At 30.2% G+C, this 22519-nt stretch overlaps 1 protein-coding gene across 8 annotated transcripts; it reads left to right on the top strand.

The window, feature by feature from the left end:
- Positions 1-12117: 12117 nt before the first annotated feature.
- On the top strand, positions 12118-19206 carry LOC137820207 (CBL-interacting serine/threonine-protein kinase 9). 8 transcript variants are annotated; one of them, XR_011082578.2, is made up of 16 exons: positions 12468-12847; positions 14418-14489; positions 15011-15118; positions 15232-15306; positions 15681-15734; positions 15848-15973; positions 16209-16298; positions 16422-16544; positions 16633-16740; positions 16960-16997; positions 17187-17284; positions 17382-17498; positions 17618-17674; positions 18644-18718; positions 18803-18874; positions 18961-19206. XR_011082578.2 is itself a non-coding variant. In XM_068624141.2 (14 exons), exons 1-13 carry the CDS (start codon positions 12608-12610, stop codon positions 18863-18865), a joined length of 1308 nt encoding a protein of 435 aa, XP_068480242.1. In that variant the 5' UTR covers positions 12118-12607; the 3' UTR covers positions 18866-18874; positions 18961-19206. The 8 variants fall into 8 exon arrangements, 3 of the variants coding, with proteins under 3 accessions (XP_068480242.1, XP_068480244.1, XP_068480245.1); XR_016515781.1 differs by lacking the exon at positions 16960-16997 and having other exon boundaries at positions 12319-12847; positions 14390-14489; XR_011082575.2 differs by lacking the exon at positions 17187-17284.
- Positions 19207-22519: the final 3313 nt, after the last annotated feature.

Below are 22519 nucleotides of genomic sequence, written 5' to 3' on the forward strand. Positions count from 1 at the left end.
TTTGGCCACTGTTGATGGTTGCACCCTTGAAGTCCTGGGGGCCACTGCCATGGTTGTTGAAGGCGTTTGAAGTACCATTGTTTGATGAGCCTTTCCCTGCTTGCTCAGCCTGAATCAGTTCCATGATTCTCTGCATCAAGTCTCCCATTCTGATGATGATCTTCTCTCTGCAACTCAACTTGTTTTGTGAATGGCCTTAGGGTTACCTTCTAACTCACCCAAGTATATATACATGCAAGCAGAGGAATCCAATTCTTTTCTGGTTTATGCAAAGTTATGGTAATATCACATTTTAGCAATTTGTGCCTCAACTAGATGGAGAATATATCCATTAATATCAAGTGTTGCAAAGAGAATATATCCATTTATATCAAGTGTTGCAAAGAGAATATATCCATTTCGAATTCTACTCCTTTTGCAACTTGTCTTTAGATTGTTTGTTTCAAACTATTGGATAGACTAACTTTAATTAGGATAAATACAATAAAAAGTTTAAAATCTTTTTTTTTTTTTATGGATCAAAAGAATAATATATATATATATATATATATATATATATATATATAAAAAAGAAGTACTTATAATATATTTCTAGTTTGAATTGAATTGGGGATTGTTTATGTTTGTCGGTTGTTTTTTTATATTCATCTCTGAAATATTCTTATTAATTTTAATTTATTATTTATTGATAAAAAAAAATTCTCAGATACTATTCTCAATTTTTGAGAATTCTCTATGGTTGGCTTTGTATAATCTTGAAATATCTTAATTTAATTTTTTCATTTTTCTGATAAAAAAAGAAGTTGAAAACTAGAAAATCTTCGATTATATAAATCCAACACACAATTTGATACTTATGATATGTCTCTTATCTACAAAATACTGAAGAAAATAAGAGTATTTGGTGAACATAACCATGCTTTGAATGGAGCATATTTATAGATATTGCAGCAAAATTACTTTGTTGAATACAAGTTGTAACAATAGTAATAATACTTACAGAAATTTGTTGAGGAAAATTAGGAAGATAATTTTTTTTATAGGACAAAGAACAATTTTGGGACCGGAGACTTGATTTATAATTCGAGTATTAGGTCCTATTGCTGCTACCCATATTTGGAAAATACATATGCTTATTGCTGGTAGCATATGTATGTTTATAGTTTTAATTTTTTATTTATACAATTTTTTAACTTTTTTATATGGGTTGTGTATCTGTGTGGATGTCAGGGTCAGAGTAATGTTGATCCACGTCGATACACAATTGTCTTCGTGCCAGCAGCTACCTAATTCTCCAAGTCCTTCTTCTTTCCTACGCTCGTTCGTCCGGTCGGCGGGGTACCTGCGATTGCACTCTGACGCTCAAGTCAGTGCTAGTGTTTAGTTTAGTCTATCTGATATTATGAAAACGTACCTTTCCCCCTTTCAGAAGTTCCTTTTATAGGTTGACTTGGGCTTTGGTTCGTGTGGGCCAGGTAACCGGTTACTAAAAACATGCGTAGTGGTCCTTATGTTTAGTGTAGTGGCTTCCTGATATTAAGGAAGTGCTTCTCGAAGTGTCTCTAACTTATTCAACGCTAGTTGTAACCGTTTCCTTGCCACATATTTACTATATTAGATTATTTTAATGTATAGATTCGATCGTCCGGGGCCGACCGGTACACCTGCCCCCCAGGCTCGAGGACATGATTGGCCGAAGAGTCGTATAAGATGGACGAGACTTTCAAGACAGTGCTTGATAGCTGGCACATTAAATGTGTAGCAGAGACGTGATGTTTGGCAGAGCCATCATATTAGTATATACTGCTTCATCCGATGACTTCAACGGTGGGGATTTCGTGCCGTTTCGAATGCCAGATGGGTTTAGCCGTTGGATCATCTTTGATCCAATGGTGCTGGATGATTGATGGGGAAATTTTTCTCTCACTTCCTTGCCTATAAATAACACTTCATTTGCACGTAGAAAGGTTTACAAGCTTCTTCTACTATCTGAATTTCGCGCTATCTGCTCCGAGTGCCGAGTTCACTACAAGTTAGTCTCGTCGTCGAGTTTGCTTTAGTCAAGGTTAGTAATGTCATCCTCTGTAGAGTCTTCCTATAGTGTGGATTCATCCTTGACTCGTACTTCCTTTTGTTAGAAAAGATGGCTTTAAACTAGAGGGGGGGGGGGGTGGTGAATTGTTTAAAAGAGTTTTCGCAAACTTTTCTAAGCTAGAATGAATTTATCTTAGAAACCAATTGATTCAGCAATTCAGTTAGCCAAAACAGCAAGCAAAAGCTGTAATACCAGAAAAACAATCGGTTGTTTACACCAGTCAAACAACAAATAAACTGAATTTAAAGAGTTAGAAATAGAGAGATTGTACACAGTTGTTTATACTGGTTCACTCCAAACCAGAGCTACATCCAGTCTTCTCAGAAACCCTGAGGATATCCACTAAGCAATCACCACTTGATCACTTACACAATAACCAAGAGAATGACCTTGAACACCTCAAAAAACACACTCTCCTTGGCCAACACTAAGATTGCTGATCTTGAACACCTCAAGAACACACAACCAATCTCAGCAAACACAGAAACGAAATGTTCAACAGATTACAAAGATTACACTTGTTACAGATGAATATCTGAAATCAATACAAGTAGAATCCTATTCCAGCACCTTGATCAATCGCAAACTCTTAAGCAATCTCAGCACTTTGAAAAACTCTTTAGAAAAACTTTGTCAAAAGATTCTTAATTCTTAAATCTGTTTTTCTGAATTTATACAAAGATATAGTTTGTTATCAAATCTTAACAAACTCTTAAATTGCTTTAAAAGATTGGTCAAAGCATTTAATGACTGGAGCGTATTCAGTTAAATCATTTAAAGCTCAGTCAAACACAAAACAATTTTTCTGTTATGGTTCCAAAACAAACAATCGGTTGTTTCCTCGAATCAATCGGTTGGTTTGGTACTTAACAGTTTCAACCATTCAAAAACAGTTTTCAATCTTTCTCAAAACACCTAAGTATAAACAATCAGTTGTTTCGACAAAACAATCGGTTGTTTCAACTTAGTTTGAAAAACATTTTACTTTGATAAGGATTGAGATGCTAATTGCTTGAGATTTAATACAAGGGTGGATTACAACATATAAACTACCCCAGAACAAAACTTAAACCAACACAGCAACAACAAGCAAAGCAGAGGCTTCAACATCCTTCAAAGGATTTGGATTCTTCAAAACATTGAACATCACAAGGTTCAACACCTTTGGTAGTGCAAGTCAGTCATCGGACGACCCAAGCTATGATTGGATTGATCCGTCCGTCCTTAAAATTCCTACTAAAATTAGGTCTGCTGATGATTTGGATGAGTTCTTTTTTGTAAATAAGAACTTTCTAGAGTCTGACTGTCCGACTGAGGCATTGGCCGTGGACTTTTGCGGCGTAACCGATCGTGTATGTCACGATCGGGAGAATGCGCCGCACGACTTTTACTTTGTGTATAGCACATTCTTTTCTCACCTGAACATAACTTTTCCCTTCGACGATTTTACCATGAGAGTCCTTCGGATTCTTAATGTCGCACCTACCCAGTTGCATCCAAATTCGTGAGCAATTTTGCAAGCCTTCCGAATCTTGTGCCAAATATTTGGCCTTAACCCCACCCCCGAGTCGTTCCTGTATTATTATAATACCCACTCGACTACTCCTGTGGGCTGGTTGTCATTGTCCAGTCTGCCCGGGAATGTACGTTTTGCTGCTTTTACCACTTCCTATAAAAATTTTAAGGAATATTATTTTAAAGTTTTCGTTGAGCCGGACGGTCGAGACCTTTTTTATAATGCCGATGGAACCACCAAATTCCCTTTCCATTGGACTGAGAAACCTACCCCCCTTGACAACCGATTTTGGAAATCTTTATCCTCTTTCAACAAAGAAATATTGTTGATTGTAAACCAGTTGCCATGTAGACTTCCTACTCGAAAATTGATAGCTTTGTATGGGTCGTCCAAGAAATGGGAAGATCTAAATGGTACAAGTTTATTTGCTTTCGGTCATTCTGCTATTAGTTTTTAATGTAGTTTAATTTTACATGTGTTTTGCAGATATCATTTTCAAGATGGATCTGAGTTTGAGCAAGTTCATGAAGAGCCTGAAGAGGCAGGCTGAGGAGCGCAAAATCTCTATTGTTGTTGGGGTTGCGCCTCAACCGACCGCTATAGAAACTGTGTCGCCCGAGACCACTGTCGTTGCTCCGGTCGTGAGCAAGAAGAGAGGACGTTCGTTAAAGGCGCAACGACCGGAGGTGGGTACCTCATCCGGTAGGCCAATAAGTATGTTGGGTTTAGGGATGAGGGTCGCTCCCACTATGCAATTTGATCTTCGACCGGAGGACGAAGGTATCTTGGCAGTTGTTCCCACTCTAGATTTGATTGAAGAGATGGTGGAACTCCAGTGCCGGGCGGTAGTGGTAAGTCGGGCTATTGGTGACGAACTCAAGAGGGCTGAGTCGGTCGTGATTCCCAAACTGAAACCCCAGCTTAACGAATCGACCCTCTCCTTGAAAAATGCCTTGGAGGCTGCTGACAAATGCCAAGAGCAGAGGCAGAGGGAGAATCGGCTGGCTTGTGAAGAACAAGAGGCCCTAAAGGCCACGCTAGGTGATGGTCGAACGGGACAACCTTATGAAAGAAAAAGTCGGGCTGACAACCGAGAAAGAATCCACTACAACAAAATCATGAAATTGAAATCAATTTTAGAAATAAAAAATAATTAGTTGTTATAGTGATTAAATTAGAGACAATTTTAGAAACTAAAAAAAACTTTTGGTTTATAAATTAGTTTATATGATTGTTAAATGATTTATAAATTGGTATCTAATTAACTACCAAAGTTTTTGCTACCAAATTTAGAATTTGAATGATTGGTAGTTAAAACCTTGTAACTAATTAAATATCAATTTAGAAATTATTTAAAAATAATAGAAACTAAATTTTTTGTTAATTTCTAAGATGGTTTCTAATTTAGTCACTATAACAACTAATTATTTTTTGTCTCCAAAATTGATTTCTATTTCATGATTTTCTTGGTGATCCTTTAATATGTCGTCTATTGTATATGTGTATTTATTAATTCTTCGGATTATTTAAATATTAGAAAGGTGATCTTTATATTTTGGTTCACTTTAAAATTTTATTCAAGAAGATCTTCTTAAAAAATGTACATGTATATATAGAGAAATAAAAGAAGTTTAGCAAAATATCTTGTTATTAAAGTAACAATGTGCAATAACTTTTTTTATTGAAAGGAAAATATATTTGTTGCACCACTGATAAATTTCAACTTTAACTTTACTTAGAATCGATCATTAAAAGTTAACGTAACATAAATCGATATTCAAACGTCAATACTAATAAATTTGTAGTAATAATTTTATAATTCATTATATGTATGGTGTAAAAATTTTATATTATTAATTAATTTATATGAACTTTTACTTATTAATGCAAAATTTTGATATTATTAATTAATTTATGTCAACTTTTACTTATTAATGTATGAAACAACGTTAAATGCTAAAAAGAATTCATAAATATCTTTGTTTATTTAATTTATTTATTGATGATAAAAAGAATATATTATTTGGTTTTTTAATATGAAAAAATGTTTTCATTGTTTCCAACTAACTTCTAATTATTAAGTAGCAGTTTGAGAAAAAAAAAATAGAGAAGTCCTTTGTTTATGTGTACGAGAAAATATAAATAAATATTTTTGTATACGTAACTGATTGAACAATTAACTTCTTCTTTTTTTGATGTCTTTTGCTTCTACCTTCCTTCGTTTTTAATTCTTAAACTTTTACTCTTAATCGAGAGTGTGTCTAAAAAAACTATTGTGATGCTCAAATAAATGTTCATTATTCCATGTATAATGAGTGTTATATTAATTATGTATTTTTACAATATTTCATGAGTTATAATGTGTAATGAATAAAAGTATAGATGCAAACAAATATTCTTAGTTTTTTGTTATTGGATTGCCTTAACATTATCTACTAATTAAGCCAAATGTACAGATTCTCGCAAAGAATCAAATTCTTTTCTGGTTTATGCAAAGTTATGATGACATGACATTTTATAAGAAGCTGGACAATAGGAGTTTCATAAAATATTATATATCTCTAATCTGAACCAGAAGCCGTTGGTGTCAGAAGAAGTTGTGCTTGAAGGTGAAGTTGTTGGAAAATATATCTGAATGATTTTAGCGTTGATTTATGTAACATTAAAAAATATAATATAATTATAGTCAGATGATTATACATCCCTTCTAATAAATCCAATAATAAAATTAATAAATAAATATTTAAAATTTATCTACAATTAATAAAGTTAGTCATTAAGGTGAAGAATATATATATCCATTAAGAAGTGTTATATAATTTGTAAAGGTCCATTGCAATTTGTGTGTCAGCTTGCTTGCATGCATTACAATATACGAGGTTCAGACACTTTGCATTAAGACTTATGAGGTTTAGACACTTCTCTTAAATGGTGTATCCGTGTTGGATACATGTATTTGTGTCGACACTCCTACAACACTTATCGGTGAAGTGTTCAATTTAAAAAAAATATTTGTTGGATTTTTAAAAATTCTATAGCACGATTTTAACACAATTTTAAAAGATATAAATACAATAATTTTCTAAAACCGCAAATTTATTGTATAAATTTTTATTATGATTATAAAAATAAGGAACAAATTCTTTTGAATCAGTCATAAAAAATATCTTCCTTTTTTCAAAAGAATCTGAAATATATTTTGGCACATAAATATTTATTTTCAATTTATATAATTCAAAATTATATAATATATAGATATGTGTTCCCGTGTTCTATATTTTAAAAATTATACGTATCTCCATGTCCGTCCGTATCGTGTCAGTATCCATATCCGTATATGTGGTACATAGCTTAAGACTTATAGCATAATAACGTCATGAAAGCAACAATATCCACTAGTGCAAAATGGACGACAAACAAAACTTGATATAATTAGATAAATGCAATTAAGAATTGTATCAGAATCTCTTTTTCACAACTGGCGTGAGAAATATATACGATTTATGGATAGATCAAAACCTATGTGGGTACTCACGGAATAATTTGAGCTGCTAAATTCTTTTGTATGGCCTATTTTATATATATTTAAGGATTTGTTTATTGACATGTAGAATCTGATGAATTTGTGTAGATAGATCACGTGTTGAGTAAGTTTGTTCTAACTATTTTTTTTATAACGGTTAGGAAATTATGAAATGTTTCATTTTATTTATTTTTTATTGATAAAAAAAAAAAAGTCACAATCACGATTCACGATCAAGATAAAAAAAAAAAATTCGAAACTCTTCTTCTAATTATATGCATAGTTTTTTCATATAAATATTAGTCATATTGAATGAATAATATATTTATAAGTCTTAATTAATTATTAATTATCTTCTAAATCTTAATTAATATAATTCAATCTTTAAAATTCTTCTCAATTAATTTTAAATACCATAAAAAAATATAATTTTGATTAATTATCTTTTATATTTTAAATTTTAATTAATATTATTTAATTTTTTTTAAATTCTTCTCAACTAATTTGAAGTACATATTCTTTTATTTTTTTTAATAAGATTTTAGGAAATTATATTTAATTCCTTTATTAATTAGTTTTAGTTTTTTTTTTCAATTTTAACATTCTGATCCTTACAAATGATTTAATCTCTTTAACAAAACAACCATCATTCGTAAATTAATTAAATTAATCTAGCTAGTAAGAAGTTGTCAATTTTGTTAAGTATTGTGAAATATTTTTAGAAAAAATTCCCTTAAACTTTTTTTACTACTTATACAATCTCGTATGATTGTTAAGGACATGACAGCATAATCATTATTTCTGTTGAAATTTATAAAAGACGTTTTTTAAGGATAAAAAGTTCTCCTTCCCTACCAAATCATCTACAGTTTTATCATTGCAATTTGTTCAAAAATAAATTATCTCATTTTGAAAATTATATCTACTTTCATTATTCTTTTTCCTAATTTGCTCTTATGACTTCAATCTTAATGAATCTTGAATACGTGTATCTATTAATTGTTCAACTACCACAAATAAAGAAATAGGAAGAAGGAATAAAATCAAAATACAAAGAGTAGTTGACAATACATAAACTATCATAGATAAAAAAAATTATATAAGAAATCAGAAAAAATATATCTTGAAGAAATTATTAATTTATTTACAGAAAATTACCGATTAATTTGTGGTAATCGATAATTTTTAATTATTGATGAATTTTATCGATGATATTAATTTATGCTCAATTACTAAATGATTTTATATAGATATGAAAAATAAAAAAAATATATAATATTTTTGTTTATCCGTCAAAATGTGAATTAAGAGTTATATAATAATATTATTAATTAAATTAATAATGATATTTATGATAATAAAAATAAAAATAATCTTTAAAAAATTATAATAATTATAATAATTTTCTTAATATTAATAATAATTTATAATAAAATTTATAATAAAGTCGTGCCAAATTGGCACGACTTCAAATTGACGTGTCAAAGTCGTAACAATTTGGCACAACTTCTACATATGAAGTCATGGCAAGTTGGCACGACTTGCCTCATTTTTGTATATTTTTTAAACGAACCCCATTTTGGTAATAAAGCAAAAAAAATAATCCCACAATGGTAAAAAAACTCCTAAAATATCCCTTTTAATTTCATTTAATTCTTTACTTATAAAAAATAATATTTTTTTATGACTAAATCCTCAATATATACACAATCATGAAAAGATTTAGTTCTATGATTGTTGTTTTAGACATCCTTCATTTCTTGTTATAAAAACTTTTATTTCCCTTTTTTTTTAAGGAATTGAATTCAAATATGCAAAATCTTTATTGTGAGGTTTGTGAATTGACAAACATGTTATGTTATGTTATGTTTTCTCCTACTTAAAATAAAATAAGTTTTCCTACTTAAAATAAAATAAGTTCTAATTGAGTTTATCTAATTCATACTAATGTGTGGGGTCCCTTTAATAATTCAAATATTTCAGGAACTAAATGATTTATTACTTTTTTGATAATTACAAAGGTAACACGACTTTTCTCAAAAAAAATAATATGAGGTTAGTTTTGTTGTTATGCAATTTATATCACTAATTAAAAATCAATTTGGTGTGGATATTAAGAAATTTAAGCATGATAATGCTAAATATTATTTTAATCATAAATTAGAATATTTTTTTTCAAAATGAAGGGATAATTCATGAATCCTCATTTGTTTATACACCCCAACAAAATGGAATTTCTAAATAAAAAAATGGACATCTTTTAGAATAAATTAGAGCACTTCTCTTTCAAAATAATCCTCCAAAATTATCCATGTTCATAAACAGCATAGGGTAAAACTTGATCCAAGAACACTTAAATGTAGGTATGCAAAGGTCAACATGATCGCCGGTTGATGAAGCGGCGTTCTATCAACATGATCGCCGAGCGATGAAACGGCGTTCCCCATATGTGTAGTCGGTGGTCGCCGTAGGTATGCAAAGGTCAACATGATCGCCGGTTGTGTGTAGTCAGAGGTTGTTGTAGCTATACAAGGTCAACATGATCGCCGGTCGATCTCCATGTGTGTAGTCGGTGGTCGCCGTAGGTATGAAAATGTCAACATGATCGCCGGTTGATGAAGCGGCGCTCTGTCAACATGATCGCCTATCGATGAAACGGCGTTCTCCATGTGTGTAGTCGGTGGTCGCCGTAGGTATGCAAAGGTCAACATGATCGCTGGTTGTGTGTAGTCGGAGGTTGTTGTAGTTATACAAGGTCAACATGTGTAGTCGGTGGTCGCCGATGTTGGTTATTTTTTGTTGGGGATGATTTTCTCACTTTAAGGTTGGTCTACCCCAACCATAAAGGAGAGTTTCGTTTGTGGATGACTTAGGAAGTCCACTTCTGGTTTTGTATATGGGTTGGGATACCCCTGAAGTATCCTCTTTAATTTTATTTATTCATTGCTGATAAAGAAAAAACACTTAAATGTATTTTATTAGAGTAAAAAAGGGTATAAGTGTTTTCATCCTTGTTTCAAAAAAATTGTCTTAAGAGATACCATTTTCAATAAACAAGTTACCATCCTCGACTTTAGAGGAGGATTTAAGAGAAGATGATGAGCCTCTGAATGATTTTATATTTCCTAAGAATAATACCATTGAAACTGAAATTGTTGAGAGGGAAAGAGTGGTATCTTCCTAGAGCGATTCTATTAGATCACATGATGTTGAATACACCTATAGAGGAAAAAGTTATTCCAGGATCTAAACATGTCCAAGAGTTCAATCGTTTACCACTGTAAAAAGTAAATATATATGAACTTATAAACTTTAATTCCACTAACCATGATAAATTTTCTTGTAACGAGCCAATAGGAGAGAACTTAGATCTTCCAATATAAAAAGAACTAGAGTTGTGACTAAACTTGTTTATCCTTTAACATACTATTTATCATTTGAAAAATTCTCTCCTTCATGTAAAACCTCTCTCAAAAGTCTAAACACTACAATTATAAATTCTTTTTATTTGGGTCATTAATTGATAGGAAATGGAAATAGACCATGGATTCAGAAATGGAGGCATCAAAGAAGAATAATACTTGAAAGTTAGTCACTCTACCACCTAGTAAAAACATGGATGCAAATGAATTTATACAGAAAAATACAAAGCTAATGGAACTATTGAAAGGTACAAGGCTAGACTGGTGGAAAAAATGATTCACTCAAATATATGGAGTGACTACTTGGAGACTTTTGCACCAATTCTAAAAATGAGCATGGTTAGAGTTATTTTTTTCTTAGGAGCAAAACATAAATTTGCAATAATTTGATATAAAAAAATATTAGATAATTAGGTAACATAACATATTGATGATGTATTGATGATAATGTGTGTAATTCATTTAGATCATCATTCAATTTTAAGTGAACATTAAGTTAACCTTTTTTATCAACAAAATAATGTTAACTTTTTTTATCAACAAAATCATTTAAATATAGAAAGAAGTACATAAAATGTTTCAATCCTTTTAAAAAAAAGTCGTCTTTTTATTAACAATAAGAAATAAAATTAAATTAAAAAAAAAGTCGTATATACATGACAACACAAGCTCCTTACTTTTGTCCTCATATTAAACTTATCTTTCAGATATAATGTATGTTCTAATAATTCTTCATAGCTTACACATCATATGAAGCCAACAACACACGTAATATATTTTAATAATAGTGAACATGTTTTTAAACCCCACATTCAATTATTGAGATTACATTTAAAAATAAGAAGTGGTTGATTAAGTTGGTTCTCCTTTGTAATACTCATGTTGTCATGTAGTTCCTTGGTTTATATGCTTCATTTATGCAATTCATTTTGACAGTGATACATCACCTACACTCATATATGAGTCATGCATCCATACTTTGACAACAAGCATTATAGGTCCCAAAACTTCAACCCAAAACTTATGCCTCTTGTTTCAACATATTCCATCTATCTCAATATTAACCCCTTCCATCAAATTTGAAATAGTTTACAGTGAAGTCATATATGAAATACATAGTTGCACAAAGAGTAAGGAGGAGTAGCCTTGGATTTTTGTATATGGGTTGGGATACCCCTGAAATATCCCTTTTAATTCAATTTATTCATTGCTGATAAAAAAAAATGTTGCACAAAGATCTCCCATTATACACATACACATTTGGCTATTATTAAATTGGCTAGAAAACAAATTAAATTGTTTTTTTTATTTCTTCCCTTTATGCGTCGGTCATGGCCCACACTAGTTTTTTTTTAAAATTTGCGTCAATATCTGATATAATTTTGCGTGGACCTAGCCGACGCATAAGCGAAATTTAAATTATGTGTCGGTTTTATCCAAACATATGCGTCCGTTTTGCGTCCATCTAGATTCTGCGTGTTGCGTCCTTTTCAAGATGCGTTCATCTTTCTGACCCCGCTACTTGCCTTTTGCTTCCATCCGTTTTTAACTTTTGCGTCCGTGGCTCATACAAAATCGATGTTTTCTTGTAGTGTAAATTTAGAAAAAATTTAATTAACTAACTAGAACCATGTTTTAAGCAAAACTAGTGAGAAAATCTTTTCAAATCCACCTTGTCATTTCTAAATATGATTGTGTTTCTTAACAATAAGATGCTTTTTATTTCTGATTTAATTTAATTTAATTTCTTAAATGAAATCACACACACTTTCAAACGTGGAATTATCGCGTTGAGGGAAAACCCAGAGTGAATGAGTGAGAGACACAACCTGTTCAGTGGGACCTTCTGCACTTTTCCCTTTACCCTTTTTTCCCCCATACATATCTCCTTTGCTTGCACCCCATTGGTACTCTCAGCTTCTCACCACTAAGACAAAACCAAGTGCAATCATTCCAAGTTTCAAGCAACTGATTAAACACGTAGGAGCTTCATGTACACATAAATAACAGATGAGGAAAGGGATAAGAAAAGAGCATAGGAAGAGAGAAAAATGAGTGTGAAGGTAGCAAAAGATGGGATGGTGGTTGGGAAATACGAGTTGGGAAAAACGATCGGAGAGGGAAGCTTTGCGAAGGTGAAGTTGGCGAGAAACGTGAAGAGCGGGAACAAGGTTGCCATCAAAATCCTGGACCGTAAACATGTCCTCCGCCACAACATGATGGAACAGCTCCAGCGAGAAATATCAACCATGAAACTCATCAATCACCCAAACGTTGCTAAAATATTTGAGGTCACTACCCTACACCATACTCTTATATTATACACTCCTTCGTAAGTATATTACGTGATTGATCTCATACTTTTCTGTATAAGGTTGGACTATCCTGAAGTGATTCTTATTTATTTATTATTGTTCATTAAAAAAACACTTCTTTGTATATTATCTCTTTTAACATCTAGTTTTTTTCTATTGTTGTTAAAAATGTCTTCCTAGATGATATTATTTTTTTTATAAATCATATTTATTATTTTTTTTTCTTATAACAAAAAAACATCTAGTTTTTCATTAATTAAATTCATTCAAAATTATAAAATTCATTTTTCAATTATGTTTATAGAATAAGTTGGATGATTTAAATAGTAACTGAAATTAAGTAATTTTTTTTCTAAAGAATAACTTGATTTCCTCAATCTTAAAATTTATATCTTATGATTTTGTCAACAAGTGTTTTTTTTCTTTGTGTAAACATTGATTTTTTTTATTGCATCCAAAAAAAACTATTTATCTTAAAATAAATTTTTAGTAAGCTTAATCCAACAAAAATTGATTTTGATTATAATAAATTAATTATATATGCTCAATTATTAAAATGATTTAGTTTTGTAACTCTCTCAAACTCATCCTATTTTTTTTTCTAAAGTAATATAAAAATTATCTGTGTACTCCACACCTCAAATTTATTATACACTTAACTAGAAAAAAATAGAAAAAATATAAAAATAATAAATAGGTGTGTTGAGAGAACATTTCTTTAACAAACTATTTTTAGTATATTTTTTATTAATTAAAATTTATTAAAAGCTATGAAACCACGAAAGAGATTTATGAAATAAAATGTAAAATTTACGAGATTATTAGTTTTGTAATAAATTTTAATCAATTTTTTTTTCTTAAAAGAACGTGTTTCTAGTGTTTCTGATAAATAATATAATATAAAAAGTACTCGTAAAGTACTTAAAAAAATACTAAATATGGTGACTCCAAAGAGCATGTGCATGAATACAAAAAGAACAAAAAGCGTCACACTATCCAATGAAACTTACTCTACACGTGATACTGTCGAAATAGCTAAAAGTTTCAAACAGTTTCTGTAATTTCAAAGTTAGATGGAATCATCACTACATACAACCATGCTGACACAACAAGTTCATGTGAAAATTGATGATTTTTGTAAATCGGATTCTAAATTGTTGAACTCACTATGAACTTCCACAACTGATCTGGTTTAGTTGATAAACTGTTCAACGTTAATTAATACAAATCATTTCATGGTCCTGAGGGAACTTTAGTCTCTTTAGAAAGCAACTTGTAACCACACACCACTCTCTTTTTTTTCTTTAATTAACGTTTTTGGCTCTTCTGAAAACTCTTTCTATGAAACTGATTTTCAACTAGAGTTTTATCACGCTTCTCATGTAAAAATGTGTGCTTCTAAACATAGATAGATAGGCATATATATTGTAATTAGCTAGATTACATGAGTTGCAAATGGTGGATATAATGTAACTAATGTTTTCTCATTCTTTGAATCCACTGCATCACTTTATTCAGTCAATATATGTCCTTTATTAAAGGATAGGTGATGGCTAGCAAAACAAAGATTTACATTGTTCTGGAGTTACTTGATGGGGGAGAGCTATTTGACAAAATAGTAAGTCTTATTTACTCTATTTTTTTAGATACCTATGTTGGTCTTTTTTTTATTATTTGGTGTTATCATTTCTCACATTCATGTACTTTAATGTGTTTGGTGTTTTTGAAAATTTCTGAATTGTTTTGTTAAGTGATATTTAACAACATCGGAATAAACATATTTTTAAAAGAAAAATGAATTTCGAAATTTGATTCAACTGAAAGTCTGTTCTTGGGTTACTTCGAAAATTCCTTCAGTTTATTTCTCCTTTTCAGATTGGTGTCTTGATCATTTGTTTTGCATATTTTTGATTAAAAACAAGTGATTTATTCTAGATTGAAAAAATGTTTCTTTCTACTGTTACGAGGGATTATTGTTTTTGTTTGGATAATTGTGGACTAGATGTTCCATATGTATAATTATGTATAAGTATAGTAACACTTCGAAAATAGTTTTTATTTATTTATTTTTTATTAGCAATAAAAAAATATTTCTGGATTTGATACATATAATTCTTGGAATGCTTCTTTGATTTCTAGGCTGCAAAGGGGAGACTTAAAGAAGATGAAGCTAGAACTTATTTCCAACAACTTATTAATGCTGTTGACTACTGCCATAGTAGAGGCGTGTATCACAGAGATCTGAAGGTCTTTCAACTCCTTAATCTTCTCTCTCAAGCACCGTTACTTTTAAATATAGATTGATATAGGATTCATCAGGATTTTAATTATTTTATGGTCATCTTCATTGTATTTTGCAGCCTGAGAATCTTCTTCTGGACTCGAACAGTGTTCTTAAAGTTTCAGATTTTGGATTGAGTACGTACTCGCAGAAAGTAAGATAATTTCTTCCATACTAAGTTGATGCACGTTTCATGTTATTTGTCCTTTTACTTAGACACTATCCAAAGTTACAAAAAAAAATCTTTAATCTTAATAGCATCTCAGGTCTCACTAGAATTCTTGACAATCCATAAATGGTGCTGTGATTGTTTCTCTTAGAATTTACATACCTCGCATGATTCGTGTGCAGATCATAAATAGTTACAAGGCTTATATCAGTCAAGTTTTCAGGTTTTGATTGTTTTGTAGAAGAAATAGCTTGGTGCTTTGAAAATATCTGATTTTACTTTTCACTTCAGCTATTTAGTTTAGATTCACTTGCATGTGACCTTTGGCCTCACTTTCCTCAAATTCTTATATAATGCAGGACGATGAACTGCTCCACACTGCATGTGGAACCCCACATTATGTTGCTCCTGAGGTATCTACTTTAGGACTTAACTCTTGACATGGTGAATGACATTGTAAACTACATTGGTCTTAAGTCCCTCAAACTTGCAGTAAATGGTATATGTTATGTGCCATTTGTATCAGGTGATTCATAATAGAGGCTATGCTGGTTCAACATCTGACATCTGGTCTTGTGGAGTCATTCTCTTTGTACTTATGGCTGGGTTCTTGCCCTTTGATGGCCCAACTCATATGGCTCTGTTCAGGAAAGTGAGTGATTTGAGATTTTTATTACCTATGACATGAGAATGTATCATTATTTATACAAGTCCAAATCTATAAACACTATTATATTTGGGAAAACATTACTTCAGAACTTCAAAAACTTCAAAAAGAGACCAGTTTACAATTGTAATTTGATCTATACAATTTTAAAATTGTTCAATTTCAATCAGTTTGTAATTTGGTGAATGGTTTTCAACATATGAATACTCTGATATTTCAGATTATCAAGGCAGAATTCTCTTGTCCATCATGGTTTCCACCACAGGCAAAGGCACTGCTGAAACGCATTCTAGACCCAAACCCTCGAACGGTTAGCTTTGAATGTTTGTTTCATTTCCTATTGGGCCATTTCTATTGTATTTTTATGATTCTGTTTGTAGCCAATTGCTTCCTGTAATGTACCCTTCAAGTTCTTTTGTTTGCTTTTTTGCAGAGGATAAAAATTCCTGAGCTCTTAAAAGACGAGTGGTTCAAGAAAGGATACAAACCAACATGTTTCAGTGAGGAAGAGGACCTAAGTTTAGATGATGTAGCCGTCGCTTTCAACGAGTCTAATGTACTCATTTTTAGCCAACGTTTGTAGTCAACTTCTTCTTTCATCCATGTGGAAATTCTGCTGCTTATTCATTCACTTTGGTTTGTAGAAAAATCTAGGGACAGAAAAGAAAGTGAAACCCGTCCACATTAATGCTTTTGAGTTCATTTCTAGATCACAAAGTTTCAATCTTGACAACTTGCTCGAGATGCAAACGGTATGTCAGAATGCTTTGTTCTTTGGTCATGTTGACGTTTTTATGCATCTCTTAGCTTTTTTTAATGTTGTTTTAAAATCACCAGCTGTCAGTTTCCATGAAATTTAACTAACCACCTGTGATAATTTGTGGACTACGATGTCGGTCAATTCTTTCTCCCTTCGAATGAACTCCTTGCACTCTTTCCGCCTCTTTACTCCTTGTCTCCGTGTACTCCAGACTTTGATGGTACCTACAAAAGGCATTCCGATGTTCAAGTGAGATTTCGGTATTCGGCACTCGACGTATTTAGTAATAAATGATGACGTACCTGATTCTTGAAATTTTTGTCTATTTATATGATTATCATGGATCATTTGTTATTGGATCAGATTAAGGATATGGACCGTGATTAAGAATGTATTATCTAGTATTTAGTTGTTGATTAGTCTTGCTAATCTTCTTAGGGTACTCTCACGTTGTTCGGCGACCGCATTCCATCCGGTCGTCCTAACCGGTACAGGATAAATTTGTGTTCTATTTCTTAATCAGATCTAAATTCAAGGTAGTAGTTTGTTCATTGCATGAAGAGGACGATAAAATGTTATTCCTTCTGGTTGATGCTTGTTGTTTCTTCTGATTTTTGTGTCTCGACCCTGTAGGATGAAGTGCAGCAAGAAACCTGTTTTACTTCACAGTGCCCTGCAAATGAAATTATGTGCAAAATCGAGGAAGCAGCCAAGCCACTGGGGTTTATTGTACAAAAGAAAAATTATAAGGTAACAGTGATTCTCTTCAATTTTACTATGCATTTCACATTGGTCTGTATTGTCTATTTCCTAAGAGCTGTTACTTTGTAGTGCTGTAGAGTATTGTTACTTATATTTAAATACTGCAGATGAAGCTGCAAGGTGACCACAATGGGAGGAAGGGTCACCTTTCAGTGGCTACTGAGGTACTGAAACATTTATTTAGGAAAAAGCTTTTTTTGTTTCTGTTTGTTGCTTGTGGTCATATGACAAATTTTCTGTCCCTTTTTCTTGTCTCTGATTAAAGGAGGGCAGGTCAGAACAAAAATTTGTCTCTCCCTCTTAAATGCCAATAACTTCTTTCATTCTGATGAGTTATTAACATTCAATTAGGAGATAAGATAAAAGATCTGAATCCGTAGTCACAAGACCACAAATTGGTTATGAATGATTCCAGTTTTCTTTACCTAAATCATCTCATTTCACAGAAATTGATCAATTCTGGTCTGACATGACTTTTAGTCTGGCTTTAAAGTGACAGTAATTTATATGACAACGGGAGATCTAAAGGCAGTACACTTTTTTACAATAATTATTTGATTCCAACTCTGGATCAACTTTTGCCTAACCGTAGCATATTGACTCTAAAGTATCTAATAATATTTTGAACATAAATTGAAGTAATTTTGTTCGAAATTTCACGATTAGAGATAATAACATTTCATAATTTATAAGTGGGTGTAGATCTTATCTTATAAGCTGATTTTATTAGGTTGAGTTAACTTTAAAGTTCACTAAGTTTAAAGTTCACTTCTTAATATAGTATCAAAGTCATTTAGAACCTATACAAACCTTAAAAGCCGATTGATTTTATAAGGTTGAATTAGTTTATAGCTCATTTTTTAATATGGTATTAGAAATATTTAAAGTCTATCTATCGATCACCATAATGTATAATCTTACGTATTTGTTGGAGAAATTTCACGTCGATCAAAGATTGAAATATTTAATAATATATAAGTAAGTGCAAACCTCATCTTATAAGATTGAATTAAGCTTAACGTCCAGTTGTTCAACCTTTTAATCACAATGTGTGAGAAGAACATATGATAATAGATTTTCGTTGGCCTTCTTTCCAAGGTTCTCTGACCCGAATTGATTGTGTTTGTCCTCAGGTTTTCGAAGTGGCTCCCTCAGTGCACATGGTGGAGCTGAGAAAGACAGGGGGTGATACACTAGAGTTTCATAAGGCATGTGAAAGTTCCTACTAAGTACTACATTCCTTTGCTTTTCAAGTAAAATATGATGACACCCTCTTTGGTTTATATATGCAGTTCTTCAAAATCTTCTCGTCAGGGTTGCAAGACATTGTGTGGCATACTGAAGGAAAAAAATGAAGCTTTAAGGTATTTAATGTAACATTTCTTTAATAGGGTCACTTCTTCAATGATTTGTTTCATTAATTCATAACTCGGTTGTGTTCTGTTTCTAGTGCCATTATCATCCTGCAGTTCATGGAACACTAGTGCTTTGCAAAATCCTTGGAAGTGTCTGGTTGAGAAAAGCAGAGTCTATATGGTTAAATGATGTTGTTTCTTCATCTTAGAGTAGAATGTAAATAGGGAGAAATTAGTAGAAGTAGGATTATCTTAGAGTGTGTATAATACTTGCACTTAGATTTGGGTTATCTGTGTTTATTAAAACTACTGCACATAATTCTAACCATAAAAGTATGCAATACTCTTCTTCACATTTTTTACAATATTTTCTATAATTTGTTAAGGATCTTAATTACTGAAACTCATTGAAATGTGTAATTTTAATAAATAAATAAATTGTGTCAAGTTGATTCATTTATTTTGTTTATTATTTATTATTAGAGTGACGAAATTAAGTGACTAATTAAATTTTCAACTCTTAAAAAAAATACTATATATTCCTATTTTTTTATATAAATCATTTTCACTTTCACATCTATATTGTCAATAACTCAAGAAGATCACTAATGAAATTGGAATTCTTACAAAGAAAATTTGGACTTAATATTGACGGAAAGCTTACACAAATGACAAATAGACTACGTAAAATTGTGATTATCGAATATCTTGTGTTGATAAAATTATTCATGATTTTCTTTACGTTGAGTTTTTGATATTAGATAATACTAATGTCGGCTAAACTTATATTGAGATAAATATTAAATTGAATAGATTTGTAATTTTTAAATTTGAGACAAAGACACTAAATTAAATAAATAGATATATTATATTTGTCTCAATAACCATAATATTTTCATTAATTTTTAAGAAGTCAAAATAAAATAATATTCAATTAATTAACACCAACACACTTTTTTTTTGCAAAAATTAAGAATAGTGTTGGTTAGAACGATGCTTAAAAATATTTATTAATAAAAATAAATAATATAATAATATCAATTACATTAATACTAATTCATTGAACAAAACATATTTAGCATTATTAGAGTGGATTAAGTCAATTCTAATATTCTTTTGAAATAATTTTTATATACACAATTTGACGCATTATACATTATTAAAAAAATATAAATATATTGTGTCGCATTACAGTTAGTTTAGCCAACTCTAAATTTTGGAAGCTACATTAGAGTTTTCTGTTAGAGTAGTGAATTATGTGTTAATTTATTCACATTACATTCATGATAATTTTTTCTTATAATTTTTAATTACTTGATTTATAGAATGTTATTTACTTTTTAAATATATTTTTCTTTGTTTTTAATTTTTTTTTCTTAAATTCAATATTTTTTAACATAGGGGAATTTAGATATTTATGAACCAACTTAACTTATTATGGTTGGATCGAACATTTATTATTAAATTAAAAATTATAATTCATAATAAGAGTATAATTGATGCATTTTATAATATATTTTTTTAATAATTATTTTAATTGAGAATGAGACTAATAACTTTAGTTTTAATACCAATTTTAAATCAAATGTTAATAAAAAAGTTATAGTTAATAAATCAAGACACAACTAATTAAGTAATATAATTAAATTATAATTTGAAGGATAATTGGTGCACTTTAAACTTACAACAATCACAACTTTAAATCACATTAAGTTAAAAATATATACTAAAAATTTGGATAAAATTGAATTTGAGTCACTTGCTCAATTTTGAGTTATCTTGAAAGTAGGTTGATCCTGTAATTATCATATTTTTTATTTTTTCATTATAAGTGTTTACTAGTCTTAACTATGTAGGTGTCATCTGAATTGTATTCGAATGATTTAGATGTTTATCTACTTAATTATATAATATAAGTTGACATTTTTATTTTTATTTTTATTTTTACTTTTTAGTATCTATATATTTTTTATAATATCACAATATTACATTCTAATTATGGTTAACATTAATTTTGGTTAACTAGTGAATATCATAATTCCATTATAATATATGTATATATAAAAGGTTGAGAGAATAAAAATATTTTGAATTGAGTATAATATATAAATGGATTGAGTTTCACACCCTAATAACAAAAAGGTGATTAAAAAAAATAATGATTGCATGTGAGTAGTTAATTGGGCAAGAGAAGGTGTAGCTCATGATTATGATTGTCATTATTTTGATACACATTGATTGAATTAGTTTATAGTTGGAGAATGACAATTCATATATGAAGCTATGGACATTGTGACCCAAAAGTTTTAATCTCACTTGCTAACTCCATTGCCATGTGCTTATGAAGCTTTGTTGTATTTCATTTATGTTATTGGGGACCATTATCAACTTGCACATTTCAAACTGTCACATTCCTCCAACCAACCCACCATCTTCAAAGATAACTTGTTTTTCTCCATATAGGAATCATACACCCATCAAGTTTAAACATTTCTTTTTAAATCTATTTTTGAAGTGTGGATTTAATCAAACTTTTATAGTGAATTAAAAACTATAGGAAAATATGAAAAATAATGTGATGAATTCAAATAAGATTTCAAACTCTGAAAGTTGGAGATAGCCTTACCCTTCACTCTCTAGGGACCAGTTTCCAAATCTTGGCTTCCTTCTTTCAAGAATTAGAGATATTGTATCAAGAAAGAAAACTGGACCCACAACTCAAGAAGCTTGAAAAAAAACTATTGGAGTGTCAATTTTAAATATAATTTTTATTTATTAATATTTAAAAAAAAATTAAGATGTAGAAAAATATAATTTTTTGTAATTTTGTTGGAGATCTCAAAAACTAACATCAATTTACGATATATAAATAATGAAAATCAAATTTAAATTTAATTTGGAAAGTATATTTAAATAGAGATCATTTTCACTACAAGAAAATCAATTAAATAAAATTTAATTTTAAAAACAAAAATAATTAATCATTGCATTAATTTAGATATTATTTTAGAGACCACAATATCTAAATTTATTTTTATTATTAATAAATAATCTTTAAATTGATGGCTAATTAGCTTATTAATGTTTTAGCTACCAACTAATTAGATTATAAAGTAGGTAACTAAAATTTGTTAGCTATAATTAATTGGTAACTAAAACACTAATAAGCTAATTAGACATCAATTTAAAGATTATTTATTAATAATAAAAATAAATTTAGATATCAATAATTTGTGGTATCTAAAATAATATCTAATTTAATTAATGTAGTGACTAACTATTTTTTGTCTATAAAATTAATTTATTTATGTTTAATGATTTTTTATTAATGTTGGTAGATATTATCTTTTGTCTCTAAAATTAATAATTATTTAATACAAGTGTTTGTACATATTAAGTAAACATTTAAGAAAGACACAATATCTCCCCATTATTGTATTCTCCTTTATTAGAGTGTGTTCTCTTAGATCTTAAAGTTTATGATATGGTTTGATATTATAAACACCATTATTTGTGGTTGCAAAACTCACAGCTTCAAAGTACATGGTTTGTGGTCAACCAAATAAAAAAACAATAAAAGAGTTGAAGAAGGTCGGTGAACTACATGCACCTTATATGCATGGCTTTAGCATGTAATCCACGTTTTGTTAGGGT

This window comes from Phaseolus vulgaris, chromosome 9 (genome assembly GCF_051622355.1).
Source record: "Phaseolus vulgaris cultivar YP4 chromosome 9, ASM5162235v1, whole genome shotgun sequence".
In the NCBI taxonomy this organism is placed as follows: domain Eukaryota; kingdom Viridiplantae; phylum Streptophyta; class Magnoliopsida; order Fabales; family Fabaceae; genus Phaseolus; species Phaseolus vulgaris.

Excerpts from the sequence above, each read along its gene's own strand:
- LOC137820207 (XM_068624141.2), top strand. The coding sequence starts at position 12,608 with ATGAGTGTGAAGGTAGCAAAAGATGGGATGGTGGTTGGGAAATACGAG. Across the intron at positions 14,490-15,010 it reads GAGAGCTATTTGACAAAATA|GCTGCAAAGGGGAGACTTAA; the intron begins GTAAGTCTTATT and ends TTTGATTTCTAG. Across the intron at positions 15,307-15,680 it reads TGAGTACGTACTCGCAGAAA|GACGATGAACTGCTCCACAC; the intron begins GTAAGATAATTT and ends TATATAATGCAG.